Source organism: Erpetoichthys calabaricus, chromosome 10 (assembly GCF_900747795.2).
Source record: "Erpetoichthys calabaricus chromosome 10, fErpCal1.3, whole genome shotgun sequence".
Lineage (NCBI taxonomy): Eukaryota > Metazoa > Chordata > Cladistia > Polypteriformes > Polypteridae > Erpetoichthys > Erpetoichthys calabaricus.
This window is the reverse complement of record NC_041403.2, coordinates 63,935,439-63,962,330: the sequence shown is the minus strand read 5'-3', so window position 1 is coordinate 63,962,330 and position 26,892 is coordinate 63,935,439. Positions and strand designations below refer to the sequence as shown.

The window sequence follows — 26,892 nt, the reverse complement described above, 5'->3', positions numbered from 1 at the left end:
GACGGAGGGGGTGTGAGCTGCTGCCTTCCTTGCAACTGCTTTGTGCAGTGTTGCTTTGCATACTTAAAAGCCAAGCAGCCCTATTGATTTGTTTGCTTTTCTCTCTCTCTCTGACATTCTCTGCTCTTGACGCGCACTGCTTTGAAGAGGAAGATATATTCGCATTCTTTTAATTGTGAGACGGAACTCTCATCTCTGTCTTGTCATGGAGCACAGTTTAAACTTTTGAAAAAGAGGCAAATGTTTGTTTGCAGTGTTTGAATAAAGTTCCTGTCTCTGTACAACCTCCTGTGTTTCTGTGAAAATCTGTGACCCAAACATGACAATATAAAAATAACCATATAAACATATGGTTTCTACTTCGCGGATTTTCACCTTTCGTGGGGGGTTCTGGAATGCAACCTCCGCGATCGAGGAGGGATTACTGTATATAGTCTAGATAATCTTTGAACAATTTATAATTGTTTTTGTGATTATTTTTATATCATTATTCTGGAAATTGCATTTTGTGCTCTATTTTTTGGATGGTCTCTACCATTTTATCACAATCTCTGCATGACTGCAGCCATATTATTTATGGTTGCTGTGTGCGTTCCTGGTCATTTCACATATCGTGTGATCACATCCAACCTATATAGGATGGTGGCTTACTACTGCAAAACATCTTAAGTTGGGAATGAATACATATTTTCAAATTAGTTTTTGCATATTTTTGCATGATTTGATCTTTAGTTTTAATGCTTTGTTTTTTCTTATTTCTTAATTAGACCCTTCCCTATTCCATCTCTTAGCCATTTTATCTTTAATTTTATTTTTCTAGACTCTCCCATCCATTATGAAAGGGGTGAATGGGTCATGCACATATTCTCACTGTCACCAGCTCCTTGACCTCTCACTTGGTATAGTCAAATTTAAATGTATAGCATCTACACACTCGGTACATTATTCACTGTAAAGCTTTTATGAATTATAAGGCAATTACCGTATACACTCACATATGAAATTGATCATAAAATAAGACCCCGACTTATACGCCGTTCAAAAACATGACACTTAACATTTTTTTTTTTTTTTTTTTACATTTCCTTGCCTCCTCCAATCTCGCATCAGTTTCTCAGATGCATCGAATTTTGATGCTGCAGCACAGTTACCAATTTCTTTCGCTACTTCAACGACGTTTAATTTAAAACCAGCTTCATATTTTCTTCTGATCAAACGCTCCATCATAGATAAGGGATGCTCTTACGATAAAGGCGTATGAGGGTGTGAAGAAAAAAAAAATTGGTGGCAGAGGAACCTGCAGACTGTAAAAGAAAGACTTACAAATAGAAACTCTCTAAAGGGGAGATGCAAAGAATAGTCCAAAATAGTCTGTGGATACTGTTATGATTTTAATGGGCAGGGGTTAAAAAGCCCAATGAAATACTTGAAAAAAATGATTACTAAAACCAAAAAGGTTATCCAAAAATTCACAGTTCAATAAAAGTACTTTGTCCTTTGTCTAAAATTTTTTGCATAGCTCTTCATGTGGAGAATTTTATTTCTTTAATCTAATACATGGATATCTGAAACAGAGTGCCACCATCATAAAAAATGATGACAGCAGGACATAGGAATGAAGCCCTAATACATGGTAGCGGCAGTGTTTAGTAACCATCGATAACATGAGTGTGGCCACACAGAAAACACACAGAACAATAGGATAGTGTTTCAATAACATTACCATCACAACAAAAAGCTATTATAAAATTGTCAAAACTAATAAAATGTGCAAAAATGGAAACAAGGAGTTTTAAAACTGTTCACAGGTGTGGTTTAAATCTTCCACAACCCTAAATTCACACTGAGCTTACAGCAAGTTTGAGCAGTGAGTGAGACAGATGAGAGAGTGTACGTATTTTTGGTAGTTTGACGTGGGCAGGTGGATATGCCACAGTACCAATTACATGGAGACATCAGTTCTAGGTGGTGAGTCCAGAGAAATTGGAATGTATATTGTTTTTGATGAATATTTTTGGGTATTACATAGGATAATCCTTCTCATTTTGAAAACTATTTATTTAATAAATTGCTTATTTTAATAATTTTTGTCTTTCTTGGCTGAGCTGTTTTCAAGAATGTTACCATGAGACTGCCCCTATCTTGCGATGAGAGGGCCATGTAGTATATATTTAAACTATATTTACCAGAGCTATAAATATATATATTCCATATTTTATAATTTTGCATGTACAGTAGTCATTAATTTTATATATATATATATATATATATATATATATATATATATATATATATATATATATATATATATATATGAAATATGTTAGTATGGGAGCTTTAAAGTATATTTCTAATTGAAATTCCTAACCAGTTTAGTGTCTTGGTTTAAAAAAGACCAATTAAAAGGTAAGTAATTTACTTGACTGACACTGAATGCACACACAGGTGTTGCTTACTGCTGTTTACAGTGCACAGCCCCACTTATAGCTCACCTCTTTGAGAAGTGTAAATCTCATTCCTTCGAATATTCAAGAAAGCTATTTCCAACGTTGCAGAAGAAAAAAAGATCAGAAACTTTCAAACATGTAGAAGTACAGGAGTAAATGGTAGAGCTGTATTTCAAGGACGACTGAATCTCAGCATCTTTAACATTTTAGCAGAAATGTGTGTGTATGTTTGTCATTTTTTGTGTTTCAAGGCTGAAGTGAAGGGGGAGTGCTGAAGTGTTATTTCCTATCATTTATCCATGGTGGTGATGTTAGTTTAAAGCCATAAATACCACCTTATCTAAACCACTTAACTGAACAAAAGATAATTATGCAAGTGTATACAAAAGAGACAAATTCCCTTACTACATGGTTCCCTAACACAAAAAATGATAAGTCTGTAATTTGGTTGAAGAAAAAAATAGTTAAACAAGAAGCATCAAGAACATGTTTTTATCGTTCTGAATGTAATTACTACAGGAATGCATACAGAAGAACATAATTTCCATGTGATGTACAACAAGTATCAGTCATAAATAACTACACCATGCTGAATTATTTGAAAGATTATAGAGGAAAAATTTCCAACTTCACAAAACATATAGGAAGCTTGTGATTATTTTATTGATAGGTACATAATTCACCACATAAGATGTTCTTTACTTTGCAACTTGATGTGAAATATTTGTTGACTTTTTTAGGTGCGTAATGCAAAAGCACCTACTGTGGTTGCCATGTCTTTCTGTCTGCAGAAACAACTCAGCTCCCAGCAGACCAATTTTGTTCAAATTTGGCAAAATTATTCCTTAAGGAAATTTGTCAGGAAAGTTTAATTTTTGTTTCAATATCTCCAGTAAAGTGTACTGTACACATTTTGGAAATTTTCACAAATTCCCATTAAATGTCTTTGATGAATTTGCAAACTCATCTGTTGTGAATCTGGATACGCAGAATAGCAAAGGGGTGAGGCTTCTAAGAGACCCATACAACAGATGTCACCCAAGGAAAGCCTAACCCAGGAATATAGGAGGCATACGGCCTCACTACTTCAAATGGAGATAAATGTTAAATACAAAAAAACAGCAAATAGTTCCAAAAAGTACAAAGCATGTCGGTCAAGTAACTCTGACTGGAGTAGAGATAAGTCCTACAAAGAACCTTGAAAAAAATTAAGATTTCTTACCAAAAAGATATATATACTGTAGAACAAAATCTCAAAACAGCCACACAAGATTAAAAGTTTTTGCCTAAAAAGGTAATCCACAATAACCAAATCCCAATCTGTTTAACAGAAATCAAAATCCTTAGGTAGAGCAAAAATGTTAAAAAGCCAAAAAACTCCAAAGAAAAAGTATAAACAATAAGAGGAGAACTCCCCAATGCCAGTGCATGCAATGTACGACAGAAGGACTGCAAATCCCATGAGCTTTTATAGGGCTGGGAACAGTCCCTCATTGGAAATTGACAAGTGTTCCCTATTCTTGGGAAATCACTCACAAGAAAGAACAATGACCCACGCATAGAAACCAAACTATTAATAAAACATACATACTTATATAAAGAATACACATTAACAACATTGTCTAAAAGACATCAAAAGGAATTTAAACATGGTCAGAAGGAGAACCCAGGCTTAAACATGACATAGTCTATCTTGTGTAGTACATCCTGGGTAATTTCAATTACAGATAGGTTTGTTGTTTTAAAACTAACCTTGAGAGTGGTTACTATATATTGTATATTTTGTAGGTTTTACTTGGCAATTTTGCATATTCTTCTTTTTTACTCGTCCAACAATGGCTTTTGATGCAAAAATGTATTCCAAATACAACTTGAGTCAGTTGTCAGGAGAGGAGAAGCAGCACCTCTACTACACTAGCGCATTTCTCTTGCTACTTGAGTCAAGTTAATTATAAGTTAACCAATGTAAAAGAAATAAATAAAAAATTAAAAATCACATATCCAGAAATAAATGTAGGAGGAAAGGAATTATATAATTATTTAGGTTACACTTAAAACAACAGCACAGCTGCATTTTCTACTCATTTTAATGGTTCAGTAATACTTTGACCTTCTCTTCACCGTGGTCTGAAGCAGCTAGCAGTTTTACCTTGAGACTTCAACAGACATTTTAAACCCCCGTTGGGTACATATTTGAAGACTTTTATGTTTAAGAATTTTGAAAAACAGTCAGCCACTCAAAGACCCTCCACAAAGAACAACTAACAGCAGGACATCAATAGGTGCCATTTTTACATCACCTGAATTGGAATCTACTGTCTGTGAAAGCTATTCAGACACCACAAGTTGTATAGGGTATGTTTTTAAGTATGTGACATTGTAAAGTACTGTTAAAAATCATGTTTTATTTTTGTAAATGAATCTTTGATACAGAAATGTTTACTAAACACAAGTGTGACAACTGACTGTTTGCTGACATAGAAAAATATAAATGCTCGAACTTTCAAATCAGTTAACTAAATCCCCAAACACAACTGAATGTTATTCCATGCATGCATTGAACTTGTTACAATAAAAATCCAAGGGTGCTTTGTTTGTAGAAATTAAAATGTTACTATGCTGTATGAAAAAAAGAACTGGCATTTGGTGTTGTACTTGTGAAGGCTGAAAAATGATTCAGTTAGAAGTGGAATGTCCCTACTGCAGAGGATACAATTTACTGACGCTTGCAAATGAAGACCTTTGGTTTAGATTTATATTTATTGTCACATGTACAGAGTAGTGTCTCCGACATACAGTTCTCATTGTTAAGAAAATCGTGTCCATTTAGTCACATATGTTCTCTTTCAACAGAAGACCTCATTGGAATTTTAAAATTATAAATATACATTATTCACACATACAAATTATTCATGGGCTTTTGTTACTGAATGACTTGAATTTGTAGGTGCTTTGTAAAGATCTCATTCTGTTTACAGTGCTAACATGGGTTGCTAATCTCTGGTTCTAAAATTATCAAGCACATAAACAGTCAACAAAACATTGAAATGAGAGTTAACCAGACCAGAAATCATACTTACATTGTGTTCATACAGATCTTCTACCATCTAAAAATATAATTTTTGAAATTTGAATGGACTGTTCCATTTATACTGTTTAACATTGTTTAAAGCTGTTACCATCATGTATTTAAATTTTCTTACATTGTTATTTTGCAATGTGCTATTTAAAATAATGTTTACTTGATGATTGTTCACTTGACTACAAAGATCTGCATCACACTTCCATGGTAATTGCAAATAAACCAATAAACAAAAACAAGTAAGTGTTGCTTTTACATTTTAAGGTGATTGCTGCAGCAGGAAGTGATGAGAAGTGCAAGATAGCAGTCCATAAGGGAGCATCTTCCAGTATCAATTATTCCAGCAGTAACTTAAAAGATGAGTTGAAAAAACTGACCAATTCACAGGGAGTCAATGTGGTATTCGATGCAGTTGGTGGAGAGATCTTCAAAGATTCTCTCAGCAGGTAATATTTTTTAATAATCTGCTATGTAATCAAACACTAAGGTCTGTGTAACCAGTCCCTCACAGAAATCTGATTGGTCAGCTTTACTTTGGTGATCCGATCGTAAAATAAAGTGTGAAAGTGAGACATACAAGGAGGAGTAAAGGTATAGTAGGCATGCTGAGAGAAACCTTCAAAGATGTGAAGTATAAGAGTGGATAGTAGGCAAGTAGGGTGTCTGAAAATGACAGTCTGAGAAGTAGGATTTATGGGAATGCATTCGGCATAGGTAGCGCCAGTCAAGATAGGTTCAGACACACGAGGATACAGAGGCTTTTAAAGGCAGTGTAGGGCAAGAAATATCACATTTTTAAATTTATTCTATTATCTGTCTTCAACAGGCAGCATGGCTAGTGTACAGTATTAAGTATATATAGAGTAAACGGAGTAAAGCTGATGTCACATGACATTAAATAACTTCTAGATATAGGAGATATCAATGTTGAGGACTGCAGTTGTTGGTGTCGTTGTCAGAGAACATCAGATTACATGCCTAGAAGTAGCAGGGCTCGACAAAGTACATGACTGCATGACGACTTTCCAGCACAGTTCACATTTCCAAAGTGTCGCAAGCTCGCTTTCTTATGACAGCCAATAAAATGCTGCCTGGTAAAGGCTTTACAGTTATTATAAGTCCAGATGCAATTTCTGGCTTTCTTTTTTCCTTTTTTTTTTTTTTTTAAATTCTGTCATGGTGCATACAAAAACAAAACATCTTTTGTTTGTCAGGTCCAGAACACCTGCATTCCTTACTCCTTGTATCTGCATTGTATGTTTTGTACTTCTGGGTGAGCACTCATTGGGAGTCAACACTCACACCACACAAGCCTGGTCTTACAGCTTAAGTGAAAATCAAACGTGCTTGGACTAATTAATGGGTATGTTAGACTACACAACTGGTGGTCCCAGCACATGTTGCAGCTGCCTCTGACTTTGTAAGATTCTGCTTGTAAGATTGTAAATGATATCTGCAATTGAAAATCACTGGAAGAGTCGCGTAATGTTATATGACCTAATAATAGGGGCATATACAATCAGGTGGGGGGATTTTTCTCCATCTTGCTTATTTTACTAAAAATGAGCTACAGCTTCTAAATATTTAATCCAGTAATTTCTTAAAAAACAGCAGCAATACAGCCTGTTATTTTGTTTCAAAAAAATGCAAATGTTTCTGAGATTCATTGTTAAAGACATTTTGTTGCGCTTGTATTTCTTCTTAGAACCAGTATTCAGTACAATTGTTTGTTTTAATGTATTATTTTTAAACAGTCAGGTTTTCACTATTTTAACCCAGCACTGCATGTATTTTCAGGTGAGTCTTGCTTAAATATAGGGTCCAAAGGTTGATGCCTTTAATTATTTAGGCTACCCCCATAATTGTTATCATTGTTGTTATTCTGTCATCACTCTTAATCCTCCATGCTTAATCCACATCTGCCCTCGTGTGATGGCCCAATGATTACAGTAGCCATCTGCACATTTCTACATAGCCTACTGAAAATACAAAAGTGGTTCCCACACAAGATGTTTTCATTATGATTTCAGTCATTGTGTGTCGTAAAGTAGAGGAGGAGATAAGCAGACCTCTCTGAAAGCTAGAGATAAAGTGCAATGAAAATCTTATATGGTGATTCAGCTACACAGAATAAGCAATTTGCGGTATTGGAAAGATAACCTGCATTAACCCCTTAAGTTACCACGTATGAATCCGATAACATGCAGAATGGGACATCACCACCTAGTGACTTTCTAGCAGATTGCATTACATGCAGACTGGCATGCTATTATATTAAAAAAATAAAAATACTTGGTACACATTGTCATGTGTAAAGTATTGTTTTTATTTTGAGAGAAAAAAAAAGTTTCTCTGTTAAACACATTAGAACATTGAAAATTTTTTGGCAAAAACAGGCCATTCGAATTGTTTGTTTTCTGTGATCATCTGATAACGGTGGATGTCTGGCATTTTTAAAAAAATAGGTAAGTACATTAGCCATAGCTGAACATTCCCATTAATGATTCATTTTATATTTATTGTAGTATTAGCAGATTTTGATTTTTTTTCTTTATTTCAGTTATTTTATTTTTGATTGTTTTTTTTTTTCAATAATGTGGACTGATTTAATTTGAATACTTTATGATTTAGGGTAAAATCTTTTGTTAAAAATTGTATGTGACATTGTCAGTCAGTCATTGTCCAACCCGCTACATCCTAACACAGGGTCACGGGGGTCTGCTGGAACCAATCCCAGCCATCACAGGTCGCAAGGCAGGAACAAACCCCGGGCAGGGCAACAGCCCAACACAGGGCACACAAACACACCAAGAACACACTAGGGACAATTTTAGGATCGCCAATGCACCTAACCTGCATGTCTTTGAAACCAGAGCACCTGGAGGGAACCCACACAGACATGGGGAGAACATGCAAACTCCACGCGGGGAGGACCCGGGAAGCAAACCCAGGTCTCCTTACTGCGAGACAGCAGCGCTACCACTGCGCCACTGGGCCACCTTTGTGACATTGTTTGTGGGGTAAATCAGACATGATTTACTTCATTTGTTTTTACTGATTGTTTTGAGATTTTCCTTTTTTTCATTCTACACTTTCACTCTAGAATTTTATCATTCCAGGTTAAAACTTCCTTTAATGGTGTAGAGTGTTTCAGCACCCATGAGCCTTATTTTTACAGAGAAGGCTCTCCATAGCAGACACCACACTACCTTCTCTTACGGAGGGACAGCAGTAAACCATGTATTTCCCAGTGGATTTGAGCACCTTCTGGTGGTTAGAAGGTGTTGCTGCTTCAGGTGTTCCCTCCTTGACCATCTCTCATAAATCTTGGTAACCCTGCATGTATCCTTTACGGGGTGCTGTGCATTCACACATAGGGCATAGGGCCTCTGTTAGTGCCAGTGTTGTCTCCCATTTTCGTATTTGTCATGGCTTTAGCCTAATTCTGTGCCTGCTGGGTCTCCCACTATACAGTATGTGCAGTAAAATCTCTTTGGTACTGTTTATGATTAACAGTCTCTCTTCTGCTTGTTCAGATTCTGCATTGTAGTTTCAGTTGTGGGGAGACATATTCTATGAAAAAGTATGAAAGGTCAAATAGCCAAAAGAAATGAAGAGCCTACCATTACATTAGTCTTTTAAGACCAGCCCTTTCAATACATTACAGCAATTTTATAGAATATAAATGTATAACATATATATAAATACTGTATATATGTTTTAAGAAACATTAATTTATCGAGAATAGGTGTTCCCCTGCAATAAGATTGCCCGCCTTTATCATGAATAAAGCATTTTCAAACATACCGTACTCTATTTTTCTTCCAAGTATTTTCAGCTGTTGATGAAGTTTGTATTAATTTGTTTTATTTTTGTCTTGGCAGTTTAAGCTGGGAAGGCAGAATTGTGGTAGTTGGATTTGCTGGTGGAGCCATACCCTCAATTCCAGCTAATCTTCTGCTTTTGAAAAATATTTCAGCAATGGGTGTATATTGGGGACGTTACAGAAATGAGGATTTTGGTTTATTTTCCAAGTCCATTTTTACAGCTATTCAGCTTTGCAAGGAGGGTAAAATCAGACCCCACATTGGAGCTGTCTACAAAATTCATCAGGTAAAACGTCTGTCTAAAGCAGATTGGGCGAAAATAACCCTTTCTAATATTTTAATTGAAATAATAATAAATTTATTGACAGGTGAATGAAGCTTTTCTACATGTAGCACAAAGAAAATCAATAGGCAAGGTCATCGTGTCCATGAGATAGCAGATGAAAGGTGCATTCAGTCTTCCTGGCTTGCTTGAAGAGTTCTGTCCCAGAACATATGCAGATTTTCATTAAAATGATGCTTCAGATTTGTTATACCACTTCAAGCAACTTCAGCTTTTCGATGGCTTCTCTCCTCTGGCTGATTTTTTTTCTATGGGGAAAAAGCAGAAAATGTATTTTGAAGCTTTTCCTGAATGTTATCAGAATATTTAAAAGCATGAAGAGAAGTAGTTCTTTGTGCTAAAAATCAAACTACAGCTTAATGACAATATATAATTTGAGCTGTATCTTTGAATATAAAATAATTAAAGCCAAAATTATCGTGATATAGTTCATTGTAATATTTGATAGATGACACAGAGGACAGAAAAGCAGCTGACATTTAAAAACCTGAAGTGACTCCTTAATTTTAGTAATTCAGATGATAACAAGTTATATTTTGTGAAACTCTGCTGTTTAGTTAAAAGTAGTTACATAATTGTTTTCTTAATGTCTTGTGTGATAAAAACACATATCTGTCCATGTAATTTTTATTGTCCTTATATATAGCTAATCCAATAAACTAATAACGTATGAAAATGTAACAATTTATCATGACTGTTACAGAAATTTGATTAGAATAGTAGTAATATTTTTCAAATTGTAATACTCTTTTCTATTTCTTTCACATTAAATAGAAGATTTTGTCTTACAAGAAAATATTTTGTTAAATATAATAGAAGGCAAAAATAATTTTTTTATGGTAATTACTCACCTGCAGTAAGTTTGGTAAAAACAGGAATTAGTGCGTCTTCTAACTGCTTTTTTTGTTCTAAAAAATCTTGGACTGTAGGATTTTTGGCATTCTGCATCCAGTCAGATTTTGAAAGGCATAAATTTAGAGTAGTATTCTATAATAAAACAAAGGCAAGCAATATGTTTTACATACAAAACTTTTCAAATCAAAGATTTATGAAGGATTTCAGAGTTAGTTTGTTAAATGTACAGTATATGTGTAATATTTTAAAACCAGATGTTCAACTTTGTTCGTTTTTCAGTCATTCTGTTTGTTTATTTGAACACTTGTTTGATTTAATCCATTGCTAGAGTTCCTAAATAAAAAATATAGTATGGAAAATTATAATGCAGTTTTTTGTATCAAATATGGATTTATAGAGACATTCTTAAAAAATCTTTGTAGCAGTACCTTATCATCTTTGTTGAGTTTTCCTTGAACTTTTTCTGGATCTGCAATAATGGACCTCACATTTGCAATGTATCTTGCTAAAGCTTGCCGTGCTTCTGAAAAACAGGAAATTCAGTTTTTAATCTGAATGTGCAGAATCTTGGGGGGGGGGGGGGCAGACCTGCATACAGGGTGATATTCAAAGAAAAAATATAATTATTTATTAGTAGCAGCATGCAGTTTGGCCCCCTTTACACCTGTTTATATTGATTATGAGTTATCTGTTTTAACATAATAATAAGAAAGAAATGGAAGTAGAAGAAGTGAAAGACTGAGAATTGGGGATCTGCATTGGTCCACTATCATTTGGACGATTTTCTTTGAAAAGAAAGATATAATTACATAAGAATAACCTGATGGGGCAGAATGAAAGCATTGACAAGCCAGAAAGTTACATAAAAGTCCCATTATTGGTAAGGATTGGTTTCTAATTAAGAAACAAAAACCTGCAGCCCTCCAGGACCAAACCTGAACATTGTTTTGTATGTTTTATTTTACTTAGTATGCACTTGTGTAATTTCTTGTATTGTATTTCTTCCATTTGCATAAATAAATAAAGGGAAAACATTTTTTTACATTAACTTGACCTAGGCTTATCATGTGCACATACTGCTTTAAACATGATTTAAATCTAAGGGTTTCACTGAAGAGTCGATGCTGTTTTAGGTGTGAGAACTAGAGGACGACAGAAGGTTAGGCTTACACTAGGTAACCAAACCATTTAAAGACCCATCAAGATATTAGGGAATCTTAGAGCACCATTGCCTCCAGATCGTATGCCCCTGTGCTTGGGGAAGGGATACATGTGGCCTGGATGTTCTTCCCAGTCCAGCTCCTGGTATCGTTCCCTGCTTTACCCTCATGTTAATCGTTGTATCTCCAGTCTGAAATTGACTTTGAATTTACAATGCAAAGCATGCATCTCACTTACCTGTCCCAATTGTTATAGAAACTTTTATTATTTTAACGTAGGATTAAATCACAACAAATAGATTAATGGTAAAAATTAGGAGTTCAATTTCAGTAAGGGATTTTGGAAATCATTCCAATTATTTAAACATTCTACATGATTTAAATTTATAAAGCCTAAAAACCCTGGTGTACTTTCCAGGCACCAAAAAGGCTTTAGTTATTGCCATTTTTATATTTTTATAGATTTAATTCATAATTAATGCAAGATTCATGCATGTTTGGAGAAAGGGACCCATCTCATTCAGTTCGAAGTCATAATAAGTGTGTGCCTGTCCCAAGTACATTGGGTGCTTGGCTGAAACCAAAATTGGATGGGGTGCCACACTCATATTCATTCATGCTTACTCATACAGGGTTCATCAGATAATCTAACCTGCATGTCTTTGGGATATGGAAGGAAAAGTGGAGGAGACTCTACATGAGCAGTGCCAGCTACAGTTATAGGAAGTAACAATCGAGGTAAGGTTCAAACTAAATGACAATCTCTGTACCTGTGGCTGGTCTACAAAGGTGACAAAATGAGCTGCTCCAGATGTTCATTCCAAAAAAATATATTTATTGTTTCAAAACTTCCTTATTAACCAGACATTGGCCTACAACGTAACTAAAGTAGAAGTGAAACCTCTGACATTTAATGCGTAACAGAAACACATAATCTAAGAGACATGCGGTCAGCAGGGCTGACAGAACAGGAATCAGCAAACTCTAAATTTATGTTGTTAGTTGGACTTTTAAAGACAACGTAATATTCATTAATATAATGCTTAAAATTTGACAAATGTAGTGAAAGCACATAAGGTCAGCCCAGCTCGGTGTACACTGGCACAAGCAATAAAGTGTGGTCACTTATACGAGGCGCCTTGAAAACAACAAAACAAAGGCTGTTCCCCAAGAAAAAATTGATTCATCTTCAATTGAAAGTTTGGTTTCACAAATGTAGCCTTAATATTGAAACAAATGTAAAACAGGAGGGAAATATTTGGAGAAATAAAGCATCAGTTGGTTCTGAAATTTGAATTTAACTAGTTCATTACATATTACTCTTCAATAAATGTTATTAACAAGCTGATATCTCCTCTCTGTGCTACTGCAGACTGAAATCTTACAAAAGCAAACGTCACAAACCTGATTTTAAAAATGACTTTAAAGACTTTGTGTAAATGGAAATATCCTGAATAATCTTGGTATCCACTATTTCATGTGTCGCTGTTATATTAATGTTGGTATTTTTTTTAGTATTGATTTTCAGGCGTATTTGTTTTAGGTTATTGAATTGAAAATGTCTGAATAAATTCAGTATGTGCACATAGTAAAATATATTAGATAGTCCATGATGATTATATTCTTTATAAACTGTACGCTGAAATCCATCCCAAGCCAATACAGTCCTCCTTGTTTGATGCTACACTGAAGGAAAATCTCCTCCTGCCACAAATGAAATTCACCCACAGAAAACGTTTGTGGAAACAGTCTAAAATCAAGGCTACCATTAGATTTCAAAAGACTAACACGTGTTTGGGGGACAGTGAAGGCAATGGTATACTGTATATCAGTGATTCCCAAACTCAATCTTGGGGACCCACTGTGGCTGCAGGTTTTTGTTCTAACCAGATTCACAATTAGTGATAATAATCGATAACAACTGATCTCATTTAATTAGCTGTTTTTTTTACTCTTCTCATTATTCTGCATTCAGAAAAACACAACAGTATGGTTTTTACATTTACATTATAAGACATTTAGAAATATTTCTATATTTTTTTGTAAAGCTATAAATGCTTAACTCTCTTTTGTTGTTTTCCTATTATTTTCCCCTTTTCCTTTGTAGTTTGCTCCCTTCTTCATTTAACCCTAATAGTAACAATTAACCTGCGGTGGGTTGGCACCCTGCCCGGGATTGGTTCCTTCCTTGTGCCCTGTGTTGGCTGGGATTGGCTCCAGCAGACCCCCGTGACCCTGTGTTCGGATTCAGCGGGTTGGAAAATGGATGGATAGTAACAATTAACAACCAGCACAGTGGACACCCGGGATGATGAAAGCAGCAACGACTTCAGTGTCAGACTCACTAATTAGTAAAGAATCAATTAAATAACCAGAACACCTGGAAAAGCAGAGTGACAATTAGGTTGAAAATACTGTTAATGATGTTAAAAAAATGACATATTCCCCATATAGCCACAACTTCCCTATATAGCTGCTTACTGTATTATATTTTAATAAAAATCTACCAAACTTCAGCTTGCAATTTCTACTTTGACTCCAAAACACAGAAACTGGGAAATAATGACTCACTTAATTAGGCTAAGAGTCCAATGAAAAACGGAAGTTGGTTGGAACAAAAACCTGCAGCCACAGTGGGTCCCCAGGATCGAGTTTGAGAACCACTGGTATATATGATTATGATAATAATGCTTACCAGAAACAAAAACCATAACACAATAAACCAAAACTGTCACTGTGTTAAAAAAAATACTGCTTTTCAAACAGCTTTATACATTTCAAATCGATTGTATTGGTGTATATTTAATCTATTAACCTGTGTAATTTGCATGGTGTTACACTGCTGATCAGATTAGCTTTAAAGGTACTATAGGTTGATGATGACATTCGGTGCCAAGCGTGTTTCTACAATATTCTGAAAAAAACGAGGACTCTTCTAACCCGTAGACATTTATTACAAGTAGTAAAATAGCTTTTAAACTTTAATTTTTTAGTGAACTATTCTGTAGGTAGACAAACAACACTTTTCTAAAGGATGTTAGCACAGTATGGAAGTGAAAACAGTATGACTCGATGAAACATTTATGAACGGGGAGAAAGGTTTAAAGCAGGAAGAACAAATGTAACCAGTGAAGTTCAATCTGGTTGACCATCAACATCGCACACACAAGTCCACATCGACATGGTTAATGCTGTCATCAGATGACCGATGGATTATGATGGCCACATTTGGATATTATATATGGATCTGCACATGCCATAGTTTATGATGACTTGTGCAGGTGGGTACCCAAGCAGCCAACATTCTTTAGTGAATTTCAGCAGGTTTCACTCTGCCCAAAGAAGTCTCACTACGGCAAGTTATTCAACATTGGTGCAATCCTGCAATGGAGCATCCATGTCCATTTGATCTTGGCTTCAACTAGACTAACAGCAGAGTGCAGCGTTGGGCATCTTTGAGGTACTCTGTTGCAGTTACTGCATATTTTTCAAATTGCCATTATTTTTTGATTTTCCCCTAATATGTTTGTTATAGCTAACCTTACACCCAACTTGCATTGTTAATCTCAATAATTGTGTTCTGAAGTTCCTGTTTATTGAACTAAAATCTTATTAGCTTTTTTTCCATATTCACGGTAAGATGTGTCTTAAAAATTAGTTGCTGTGTTTCTCTTGTGGTCAAAGGATTAAATCTGTCCATCCATCCATCCATCCTCTTCCGCTTATCCGAGATCGGGTCGCGGGGGCAGCAGCTTGAGCAGAGATGCCCAGACTTCCCTCTCCCCGGCCACTTCTTCTAGCTCTTCCGGGAGAATCCCAAGGCGTTCCCAGGCCAGCCGAGAGACATAGTCCCTCCAGCGTGTCCTGGGTCTTCCCCGGGGCCTCCTCCCAGTTAGACGTGCCCGGAACACCTCACCAGGGAGGCGTTCTGGAGGCATCCTGATCAGATGCCCGAGCCACCTCATCTGACTCCTCTCGATGCGGAGGAGCAGCGGCTCTACTGTAAGCCCCTCCCGGATGACTGAGCTTCTCACCCTATCTTTAAGGGAAAGCCCAGACACCCTACGGAGGAAACTCATTTCAGCCGCTTGTATTCCCGATCTCGTTCTTTCACTACCCATAGCTCATGACCATAGGTGAGGGTAGGAACGTAGATCGACTGGTAAATTGAGAGCTTTTCCTTGTAGCTCAGCTCCTTTTTCACCACGACAGACCAATGCAGAGCCCGCATCACTGTGGATGCTGCACCGATCCGCCTGTCGATCTCCGGCTCTATTCTTCCCTCACTCGTGAACAAGATCCTGAGATACTTGAACTCCTCCACTTGGGGCAGGATTTCGCTCCCAACCCTGAGAGGGCATTCCACCCTTTTTCGGCTGAGGACCATGGTCTTGGATTTGGAGGTGTTGATTCCCATCCCAGCCGCTTCACACTCAGCTGCGAACTGATCCAGAGAGAACTGAAGATCACGACCTGATGAAGCAAACAGGACAACATCCTTTGCAAAAAGCAGTGACCCAATCCTGAGTCCACCAAACCGGACCCCCTCAACGCCCTGGCTGCACCTAGAAATTCTGTCCATAAAAGTTATGAACAGAATCGGTGACAAAGGGCAGCCCTGACGGAGTCCAGCTCTCACTGGAAATGGGTTCCACCACCCAAGTCTGCCAATCCAGAGGCACTGTCCCTGATGTCCATGCGATGTTGCAGAGGCGTGTCAACCAAGACAGTCCTACAACATCCAGAGCCTTGAGGAACTCCGGGCGTATCTCATCCACCCCCGGGGCCCTGCCACCAAGGAGTTTTTTGACCACCTCGGTGACCTCAGTCCCAGAGATGGGGGAGCCCACCTCCGAGTCCCCAGGCTCTGCTTCCTCATTGGAAGGCATGTTAGTGGGATTGAGGAGGTCTTCGAAGTACTCCCCCCACTGACCCACAATGTCCCGAGTCGAGGTCAGCAGCGCACCATCCCCACCATATACAGTGTTGACACTGCACTGCTTCCCCTTCCTGAGACGCCGGATGGTGGACCAGAACCTCCTCGAAGCCGTCCGAAAGTCATTCTCCATGGCCTCCCCAAACTCCTCCCACGCTCGAGTTTTTGCCTCAGCAACCACCAAAGCCGCATTCCGCTTAGCCTGCCGGTACCTATCAGCTGCCTCCAGAGTCCCACAGGACAAAAAGGTCCTGTAGGACTCCTTCTTCAGCTTGACGGCATCCCTCACTGCCAGTGTCCACCAACGGGTTCGGGGATTGCCGCCATGACAGGCACCGACCACCTTACAGCCACAGCTCCGGTCAGCCGCCTCAACAATAGAGGCACGGAACATGGCCCATTCGGTCTCAATGTCCCCCACCTCCCTCGGGATGTGGTCAAAGTTCTGCCGGAGGTGGGAGTTGAAGCTACTTCTGACAGGGGACTCTGCCAGACGTTCCCAGCAGACCCTCACAACATGTTTGGGCCTACCAGGCCTGACCATCATCCTCCCCCACCATCGAAACCAACTGACCACCAGGTGGTGATCAGTTGACAGCTCTGCCCCTCTCTTCACCCGAGTGTCCAAGACATGTGGCCGCAGGTCCAACGACACGACCACAAAGTCGATCATCGAACTGAGGCCTAGGGTGTCCTGGTGTCAAGTGCACATATGAACACCCCTATGCTTGAACATGGTGTTCGTTATGGACAATCCGTGACGAGCACAGAAGTCCAATAACAAAACACCACTCGGGTTCAGATCGGGGGGGCCATTCCTCCCAATCACGCCCTTCCAGGTCTCATTGTCATTGCCCACGTGAGCATTGAAGTCTCCCAGCAGAACGAGGGAGTCTCCAGAAGGTATGCCCTCTAGCACCCCCTCCAGGGACTCCAAAAAGGGTGGGTACTCCAAATTGCTGTTTGGCACATACGCACAAACAACAGTTAGGACCCATCCCCCCACCTGAAGGCGGAGGGAGGCTACCCTCTCGTCCACCGGGGTAAACCCCAATGTACAGGCTCCAAGTCGGGGGGCAATAAGTATGCCCACACCCGCTCGGCGCCTCTCACCAGGGGCAACTCCAGAGTGGTAGAGAGTCCAGCCCCTCTCAAGGACATTGGTTCCAGAGTTCAAGCTGTGCGTCGAGGTGAGCCCGACTATATCTAGCCGGATCCTCTCGACCTCGCGCACAAGCTCAGTCTCCTTCCCCTTCAGAGAGGTGACATTCCACGTCCCAAGAGCCAGCTTCTGTAGCCGAGGATCGGACCGCCAAGGTCCCCGCCTTTGGCCACCACCCAACTCACACTGCACCCGACCTCCTTGGCCCCTCCCATAGGTGGTGAGCCCATGGGAAGCAAAGGATTAAATACTGCTTTTAATTGTGTGCTTTTGTAGAGCACAGCTTTAGGTGATCCTGCATAAGCTTGATCTGTCTTACAAATCTCAGGTCTGGTGCTCTTCTTGTTCACAGTTTATTTTTATGTGAGATATATGAAATGATTTATCCCCTCAGATGTTTTATAACCGTCTCCCATAATATATCCACAGGTATCTCTAAAGAGACCTTGATCTATAAGTAATTGTCAACTCATGCAGAAATTAATTTGAAAAAAAATTGTCATCTAATAATAATGGGCTGAGAAGAGTGATAGTTTTTTTTGGAATAAGAGGAACACGATCTAAGACAGGGATCTCAAACTCAAGTCCTGGAGGGTTGCAGGTTTTCATTCATTCTTTTCATGCTGCTGATTAACTTCTTTTGAATTAATTTTAATTGACTTCCTCTTGAAGACACAGACCCAGTAATTGTATCATTTTCCTTAAATAGCAGCCAAACAATAATGAGCTACAAAATGAACCAAAACATGACCAGCAAACTGTGACCATCATACAATATCTGAAAATAAAATGGGTGGAGGTCTCAGGAATGTTGATTTGCTCAGGTCCCCAAAACATTTTAACAGTGCTCTTAGAAAAGTCAAGAAAACTCAACAATTTTGAAAATGTAGGCTATTGCACAATGAGAGCAGCAACAAGCCATCGAATTAAAGAACGGGTTTCATTAACAACAAGACTCTGTGCCTAATTAAGCAACTGATTGGAAAGAAATTGGTTGGACTTTGAGGTCTTGACTTGGTTTCTATTCTGTTGGCTCACTCACTTCACATTTCATTTCTGTTTAAGGAAAGAAATGAAGCAATTCAGAGGAACAATGAAGAAATTCTGGTAAACAAATTTTAAAAAACAAGTCAATTAAAATGAATTCAAAAGAAATGAACTAGCAGCAAAAACAGGTCATTAATTAAGAAAAGGGTTGCAATGAAAACCTGCAGCCATTGCGGCCCTCCAGGACCGGAGTTTGAGATGCCTGATCTAAGATAACAATGTCACCATAGCTGCAAAATAAAGGGGGGGGGGGGGGGGGGGGGGGATGGGGGAGGGTGCTGTAAATTATTATCAATAAAGCATCAATTGATTCATGCACTGTCAAAAAAAGGGAATATTCTCTCAGACATGGGTGGAAAATCTCTTTGGACCTGACAGGTTATGACAATTAAAATTTCCTGCATTTATAGGGTTATAATAATACTGTTTTTTTTTAAATATGTCTTTAGATTGGTATTAAAAGCAGCAGTTGAGGAAGACTGTGTAAGATAAAGTGGCAGAGCATTCCATAATCTGGGCGCTGCAGTACTAAAAGCTTGATCACCAGTGACTTGCAGTTAGTGTGTGCAACAAGAAAATTCAATACTGTATTGGATTACCTTAAATTAGGACAGGATGTGTAGTATTGTCACATGTTTGGAATATAGATTTAAACATTGCCATGAAGAGCTTTATATGTTAACAAAAGAATCTTAATAAGAGATTTGATATTCAACAGGCAGCCAGTGGAAGGAAATCAGAGGTTATATGTTTCCAAGGTTTAGCATGTGTAAAAATTCTGGCTGCAAAATCCTGTACATGTTGTAATCTATTTAGCACATTGCCTGAAGCTCCAAGGAGCAGAGCATTACAATAATTAAGCCAAGAGGTGACAAAAATATGAATAATTATTTCAGCGGCATGATCAGTGGGTGAAGGTCTGATTCATAAGATGTTCTTCAGCTGAAAAAAAGCCGATCTGATAAGATTCTTAACATGAAGCTCTAATGAGGAACCGGAATCTAAAACAACCCCCAAGGTCCTGGCTACCAAGTAAGGATAGATGATGCAACCATCTCATATTGGAAATTAGAGCAAAAACCTCTGTTTTTAATGTTTTACTATCCACATTTGGTACATACTCTATATATTAGCAAGGACTGGTTTAATTTCTTCTGGTTTCACCACCAGCATAATACAATGCTCTTCCTGATCAGCTGCTGCTGCTATTTTTAATATATATAAATGATTTGGATAGGACTATAAGTAACAAACTGGTTAAGTTTGCAGATGATAACAAGATAGGTGGATTGGCAGATAATTTGGAATCTGTTAAATCATTACATTAGGACTTGGACAGCATACAGGCTTGTGCAGATTTGTGGCAGATGAAATTTAATATCAATAAATGTAAAGTATTACACACAGGAAGTAAAAATGTTAGGTAAGAATACACAATAGGAGGTCTGAAAATCGAGAGTACACCTTATGAGAAGGATTTACGTGTCGTAGTAGACTCCACACTATCAACTTCCAGACTGTTCAGAAATCAATAAGGCTAACAGAATGTCAAGTTATATAGCACGGTGTGTGGAGTACAAGTCCCAGGAGGTTCTGCTAAACCTTTATAATGCACTGGTGAGGCCTCATCTTGAGTACGGTGTGCAGTTTTGTTCTCCGGGCTACCAAATGGACAAAGCAGCACTATAAAAGGCCCAGAGAAGAGCAACTAGGCTGATTCCAGGGCTACAGAGGATGAATTATGAAGGAAAATTAAAAGAGCTGAGCCTTTTCAGTTTAAGCAAAAGGAGATTAAGAGGTGACATGATTGAAGTGTTTAAAATTATGAAGGGAATTAGTACAGTGGATTGAGACTGTTGCTTTAAAATGAGTTTATCAAGAACACAAGGAAATATTTGGAAACTTTTTAATGGCAAATTTTGCACAAACATTAGGACATTTTTCTTTACACCAAGAACCATAGACACTTGGAATAAGCTACCAAGTAGCATGGTAGACAGTAGGACTTTAGGGATTTTTAAAACTCGACTTAATGTTTTTCTTAGAAGAATTAAGCGGACAGGACTGGTGAGATCTGTTGGGCTGAACGACCTGTTCTCGACCAGATTGTTCTAATGATCCAATAGTTTCTCCATAGCTATGAAATGGATTGCTTTTTGAAACAAAAATTTCAGCTCCTCTTTTTTTATTGCAATTGTTACTATTGTTAGAGTGAAAGACTTGGTCCACTTTGCCTCTATTCAGTCTACGTCAATCCTTACTATTTTAAATCAATCTGCAGGAATACTATATCTGACTTTAAAAATGAAAATTAAACCATTTTCTAATAAACCAGACATCTAGAGTAGTATTAAATGAAAAAGAGAAAAACTAAAATGAAAACATGCTATTAGTCTGAAGTAGGTAAATCAGAATACACTGAAATCATGGACATTTAACTTAAAGCTTCCCCAGTAATTTAACAAGGCCAGAAAGAAAGAAAAAGAAAAACAGAGACAGAAAAATGAATAAGGAAACAGAAACATTTGCAAGACGTTGTCTTAAGAAACCAAACAGGATAGTGATGGGACAATTCAGAAAAGTATAGCAAGATAGCATACACTATATGTTAAAAAAGACGGAATGTTAATAGAATTAAAAATAGTGGAATGATAAAGAATGGGGGGTGGGGAGATAAAGGAATTAGGAGGCGGAGACGAGTTGAAACATTGATGGATCTGCTGCCAAGATGGCACTTCCACACTCCTTTATTTCCTAATTCTGCCCTAAATATCCAATTTCCTCCCCCTTTGGCATCAGTCTGGTATATCTGTGCTATGAGATATATTTAATGAGTCAGGACTAGACACGTTCCTTTTCTTTGATGTAAGCATGCTATCTCTTCCTCATCCTACTTTTTGTATTTACAGTTGAGGTCTGTGCTTAGAACATGTTGAGCCCTCCTTTCTTATGTTATTACAGTTTGTCTCCTGTACTCATTTGCTTCAACCCTTTCTCATAAATCCAAACCGGCATCTGATCTCTACTCCATCTTCTGCAAAGTTTCTCTCAAAACTCCCCAAATCATCTCTAATTGGCTAACAGACATTTTCCCCATCCTCTGCACTATGCTGGCAAACCATCTTTCTATTTCTTTAAAATTGTTCCAAAAATCCTAATCACCTGCACACACAGTAAATTTGTCCAAGACTGTACCTTACACCCCAGAGATGTCATCTAATGGAACTAGAACTAGATCCCCAATGTCATCTTGGCCCTCTTAAAGTTTCTTGCACCTTGCTCCACATGTTCTGGGAATTTCCTCCATCTGTGGAACTATGTGGCTGAATTCCTCTTCACAATTCTTTTGTTTCCCCATTCATTGGTCTCAAGTTCTTTTCGCTTAGAATTTTCTTCTCTTTCCTCACTGTCCTTTCTCTCTTCCTGCAGAGGCTTTTAAATGACTTCCACCATTGAAGCTTAGTTGCTTTTAGCCCCTCACTGGAAATTTCCAGTCCTTATCTCTTCTGTAATGTGGAAGTCTTCATTTTACATCTCAGATCAACAGCTCTTCCACCTTTACTGTTCACCGCTAGATTTTTACTGTTCAGTTAGTAAAGAGCTGGCTACAGGTTACTCCATGACACAGTTTCTCCTGTCCACCTTTTTTTTGGTCTTTTTTTTTTCCTCATTCTACCATGCACTCCTGCAAGGTGTGTGTGTGTGTGTTACCTGCTAACTCTTTACTTCTCTTTAGTCAGCCGTCTCAGTTGGAGTGGGGTAGTGAGGATTGGGTGGGCACTGGTTAGGGAGTGAATTGTTTTTACAGAGCAGAAAAATAATGTATTTTCCATTTCCTTTTACTATATTCTTTTTTCATATTTATCAATAAAAATGTGATCACAGACAAGAACTATAATTGCCATGAACAATCATAGCAACAACAAACAAAAGTAACTAAAGACACTTGTATGACATATAAAATGTATCTCTATTATAATAAAAAAATCTTGGGAAGATAGATAGATAGATAGATAGATAGATAGATAGATAGATAGATAGATAGATAGATAGATAGATAGATAGATAGATAGATAGATAGATAGATAGATAGATAGATACTTTATTAATCCCAATGGGAAATTCAGGAGAGACGAAACGTGACTTTCTCAGAGAGAGACTTTTAGGTCCCGCGAGATGAGACTTTGTGCCAAGATATTTAACTACACCCGGGGCCGGAAATAAAAAACAAAGAGTAGATGACAAAGTAGTACATCGTAAAGAACTCAAAAACATTGGCGCGATACACATACAGAGTAGGTTAGAGATAATGGAAGTACGAAAATTCGAAAGTGTCCGAAAAATGATAGTAAAGATCTCATTAGCGCAAACAAACGTAAATTATTACGCAGTGAAATAATGGAACAGCAAAAAGAGACTGAATATATTGTTTGGATTTAAACTTTAATTCGGAGACTTGTAGATCATCTAATTCGTGTTGCCATCAGGGAAAAGTAGTGATTCTTCCCAATGAAGAGGCGTATCCGCGAGAATTAAAAGATTTGTTGTTTGGTGAAAGTGAAATCCCGTGAGAGAAAATTTCAAGCCCCGCAAGACAAGACTTTATGCAAAGAGATTTGGAAAAGTCCTGCCCACATCTAAAACATTTACAACCACGCACACGGCTCAATCATTTCTCATTTGTGTGAATGCTATTGTCAGACACAGTTTGTGTAGAGAGAAAGAAACAATATTCACTCATGAGCAGTTATAAGTTGCATTGTCACGATGTAATTCCAAACACGGAATCAAAATTCAATGCGATATTGATGAAATGGTAAAAGCTAATAGAGATTGAATATATGGGCATAGGTGATATGACAGAAGTATGTAGATATTGTCTGGCTTTAAACTTTAAGTCGGAGACTTGTAGATCGTCTAATTCATGTTGCCATCAGGGAAAAGTAGTGTTTCTTCCCAATGAAGAGGCGTATCCATGAGAATTAAAAGTTTTGTTGTTTGGTGAAAGTGAAATCCACATACATGAGCAGGCAGGCAGGCAGGGGGGTTGGCAGGGGGGGTTGGCAAGCAAAGCGAGCAGGGGGCAAAGCCCCTTAGCATTATTTAAAATAACCTTATTGTGATACTTTAAAGGCTTTTTCTTACATTCTCTTTATACAGTAAATATCCTTCCATATTTTCTCCGTTTTCTAATCTACTTATACAGCTTAGTGTCATGGAGACAGAAGAAATTAATAAAGGCTATTTTCTTTTTAAAAGTCTACTAATGATTACATTACATGCAGAATGACTGATTCCACATGTTTAAAGACAGTGAAAGAAATTTAAACCACTGATTCTCTAACTATAACTGTCAGGTTTCCAATTGTTCATGGTGGTGCAAAAACGTTTACTGGTGGTGTACATTATTATTATCCATCCATCCATTTTCCAACCCGCTGAATCCGAACACAGGGTCACGGGGGTCTGCTGGAGCCAATCCCAGCCAACACAGGGCACAAGGCAGGAACCAATCCCGGGCAGGGTGCCAACCCACCGCAGATTATTATTATTGTTCTTGTTATTATTAACTATATTGCATCTGGGTTGGGACACCTCCTTGGAGAACTGGCAGGAAGTGAAGCAGAACAGGAGAAAAAGTCTTTAATGAGCGATTCTAATTGATTACTTCATTAATGAGACATGATGAAGGAATGATTAGACCTTCCTTTATACTCTATTATGGTTTTTCTTTTTTCAAAGCAAATCACAAGAAGCGTGCTGTTTCCCACAGCCTTTTGAAGTCTGATACCTTTAGATAATAACTTTGGTACAGTTCAATTCATGAACAGTGTCTTCCACAGATTTTGTTCCAGATCATGCTGGTCTTTACAATATTGTACATGTTCTAGATGACACACAAAAAAATTCTGTTGCACTTCTTTTGGATATTGGTAGCTGAGTTAAGTGAATATTTGGTACTGCATTGTGACAATGATATATTGTGAATTTGAAGAGCTGCCTATCAGGACTCGGGTCCAAAAAGACGCAGTAGATATTTTCTCCATCACACAAACTTGGATCAAAGCATCTGCAACCTTTGACTGGTGGGGCTGACCGAAAAGAAGAAGTCTTGGTATAAACTGACAGAATTCTTTCTTTCCTGGAAACCTTAATGAATCCATTAGAGTAAGTATAAAACTGTTCTTTACTAAAAACAAAAAGAATTCTCAGGATAGGTTCCTTGGTTTGAGAAATATAGTACCCCATATATTTTCTAGAAATTAAGCCCAAGCAGGACAGATTTTTAAGGGTTTTCAGAATGTTACCATAAATATCATGTTAGAATTACTCAATTAAAAATTTCCTCTTACCTTCTAATTCTAGGTAATTAGCACACTCCATCTTTGAGTATCGGAGGGCAGCATCTCTGGCCTTCTCATTATTGAAGCTGATGGCTAAAATATTGGCTCCAAGATCAAGGAGTGTTTTCACAGTTTCCATCTGACCCCAGATGGCAGCATAGTGCAATGGAGAATAACCTGAGAAGAAGAGGATCAAGGGGAAATAAAACATTAAGACAACCATTAAGTCACTGTAATATGCTTAATATTCCATTAAAAAATATACCTTTTTGGAAGCATTATAAAAACAACAAAAAAGTTTAATTTATTAAAAGCTGTACTATGGTGATTTTTTTTGTTGATATAAAATTTATTATTATTAATTATTATTATTATTATTATTATATAGAGTGCAAAACCTTCCCTAAAACTGTCTTGAAGTGTTCAGTAGTTTCCCATTGCACTTTAGGCTAAAGAAACTGTTTAAAAAATGACAAACAGATAGTTTTTAAATTAAGGCACATTCTTTAATTTAACTGGAAATCCTACTATGAGAAACTGTTTTCTTTAAAAAAAATCCTCTCACTTCGCACTGCTTCATCTGTTGCATCAAAGTATTAACATTTATTAAAGGCTGTGACAGCTCAGTGTTGCTACCATAATCTTTAATCCTTAATGTACTTTGTTTACCACGGGACTTTTTAATTAGTAAATGAAAGCAAGCTTTAAGAAGCTGCACTGAAGCTGTTCTTAAGCATTACTACTACAGCCTTTAACTACTGTGCCAGAATTACAATGAATTCATTGTACATTTTCTGCACAGCAGTCTTTACTAATTCCGCTTGGGAAGAACAAATAAAAAATAAAGCTTAACATAGACACAGAGTGCAACCATCCTTTCATTTTCTGAATCTGCATACATGACTTAATTATGTAAATATCTGGGTGTGAATTCACGATAATATATAGAGGTAGGGTCCGTTTTTGCATACAGATTGATCCATAGATTCATTGATCCAGTATTGTCACGTGTACAGAGTACAGTAACATTCTGACTTGCATGCGCTATTCATAATAAAGGCATAAAGAAACCTGCAAAGATCTGGATCGTCCATTCTAAGTTGAAAACGTTAAATAAACAAATACACATACGTTAAAAAAAATATCCTCACGAAGGTGTGTATTGTATTTATTTGCTTGTTTTACTTATTCATTGATTTACCTCTCTCGGTCTTTTCGTTTACATTGGCTCCACACTTCACCAATTCCCTGACCACTTCATATCTGCCTAACATGCAGGCTTGGGACAATATGCTTCTGCCCATCGTATCCTTCACTTCCAACATCTCATTGAAATGTACGTGATCTGGATCTTCTGCATCACTGTATAAGTTCATAAGTCCTTCGATGTCTCCCGACAGAGCGCAAGAAAGGACTTTATTTGTTTCAATACTGTCCATTGGTTTTGGAGAAGAACAGCAGAATCCTACACTGAAAAAAGTAATAAACATCAGTTATAACTGCAATAAAATTTCTTCGTTATTCGACGTATTCGAGGCGTGTTTTATATACGATATATACATGGACTGTTCAAACACTGCAAATAAGACAACAGGTACATGCCCGATTTCTACAATCTGTCTTGCAATCTTTCTAATCTATCACTCACCGATATCACGAGTTAGCGTTCAATGAGCTATTTACATTCAC

At 37.7% G+C, this 26,892-nt stretch overlaps 2 protein-coding genes across 3 annotated transcripts in view; one reads left to right on the top strand and one right to left on the bottom strand.

Annotated features, from left to right (window-relative positions):
* LOC114659089 (quinone oxidoreductase-like protein 2) overlaps positions 1–11,602 on the top strand; it is a 27,676-nt gene extending 16,074 nt beyond the window's left edge. The window contains exons 8-10 of the mRNA XM_028811327.2: positions 5,794–5,975; positions 9,414–9,642; positions 9,725–11,602. Of these exons, the coding sequence (XP_028667160.1) occupies positions 5,794–5,975; positions 9,414–9,642; positions 9,725–9,793 (480 nt within the window). The 3' untranslated portion in view covers positions 9,794–11,602. The remainder of the gene's footprint in view (positions 1–5,793; positions 5,976–9,413; positions 9,643–9,724) is intronic.
* ankrd45 (ankyrin repeat domain 45) lies at positions 9,818–26,892 on the bottom strand. 2 transcript variants are annotated; one of them, XM_028811329.2, is made up of 6 exons: positions 26,852–26,892; positions 26,405–26,673; positions 25,213–25,380; positions 10,983–11,077; positions 10,551–10,686; positions 9,818–9,947 (listed from the first exon to the last, which is right to left on the bottom strand). In XM_028811329.2, the coding sequence occupies exons 2-6, from the start codon at positions 26,640–26,642 to the stop codon at positions 9,907–9,909; spliced, it is 678 nt and encodes a 225-aa protein (XP_028667162.1). In that variant the 5' UTR covers positions 26,643–26,673; positions 26,852–26,892; the 3' UTR covers positions 9,818–9,906. The 2 variants fall into 2 exon arrangements, with proteins under 2 accessions (XP_028667162.1, XP_051789159.1); XM_051933199.1 differs by lacking the exon at positions 26,852–26,892 and having other exon boundaries at positions 26,405–26,841.

Excerpts from the sequence above, each read along its gene's own strand:
- ankrd45 (XM_051933199.1), bottom strand. The coding sequence starts at position 26,693 with ATGTTTATTACTTTTTTCAGTGTAGGATTCTGCTGTTCTTCTCCAAAA. Across the intron at positions 11,078-25,212 it reads TAATTACCTAGAATTAGAAG|AAGCACGGCAAGCTTTAGCA; the intron begins GTAAGAGGAAAT and ends CCTGTTTTTCAG. Across the intron at positions 10,687-10,982 it reads AACTCAACAAAGATGATAAG|AATACTACTCTAAATTTATG; the intron begins GTACTGCTACAA and ends GTTTTATTATAG.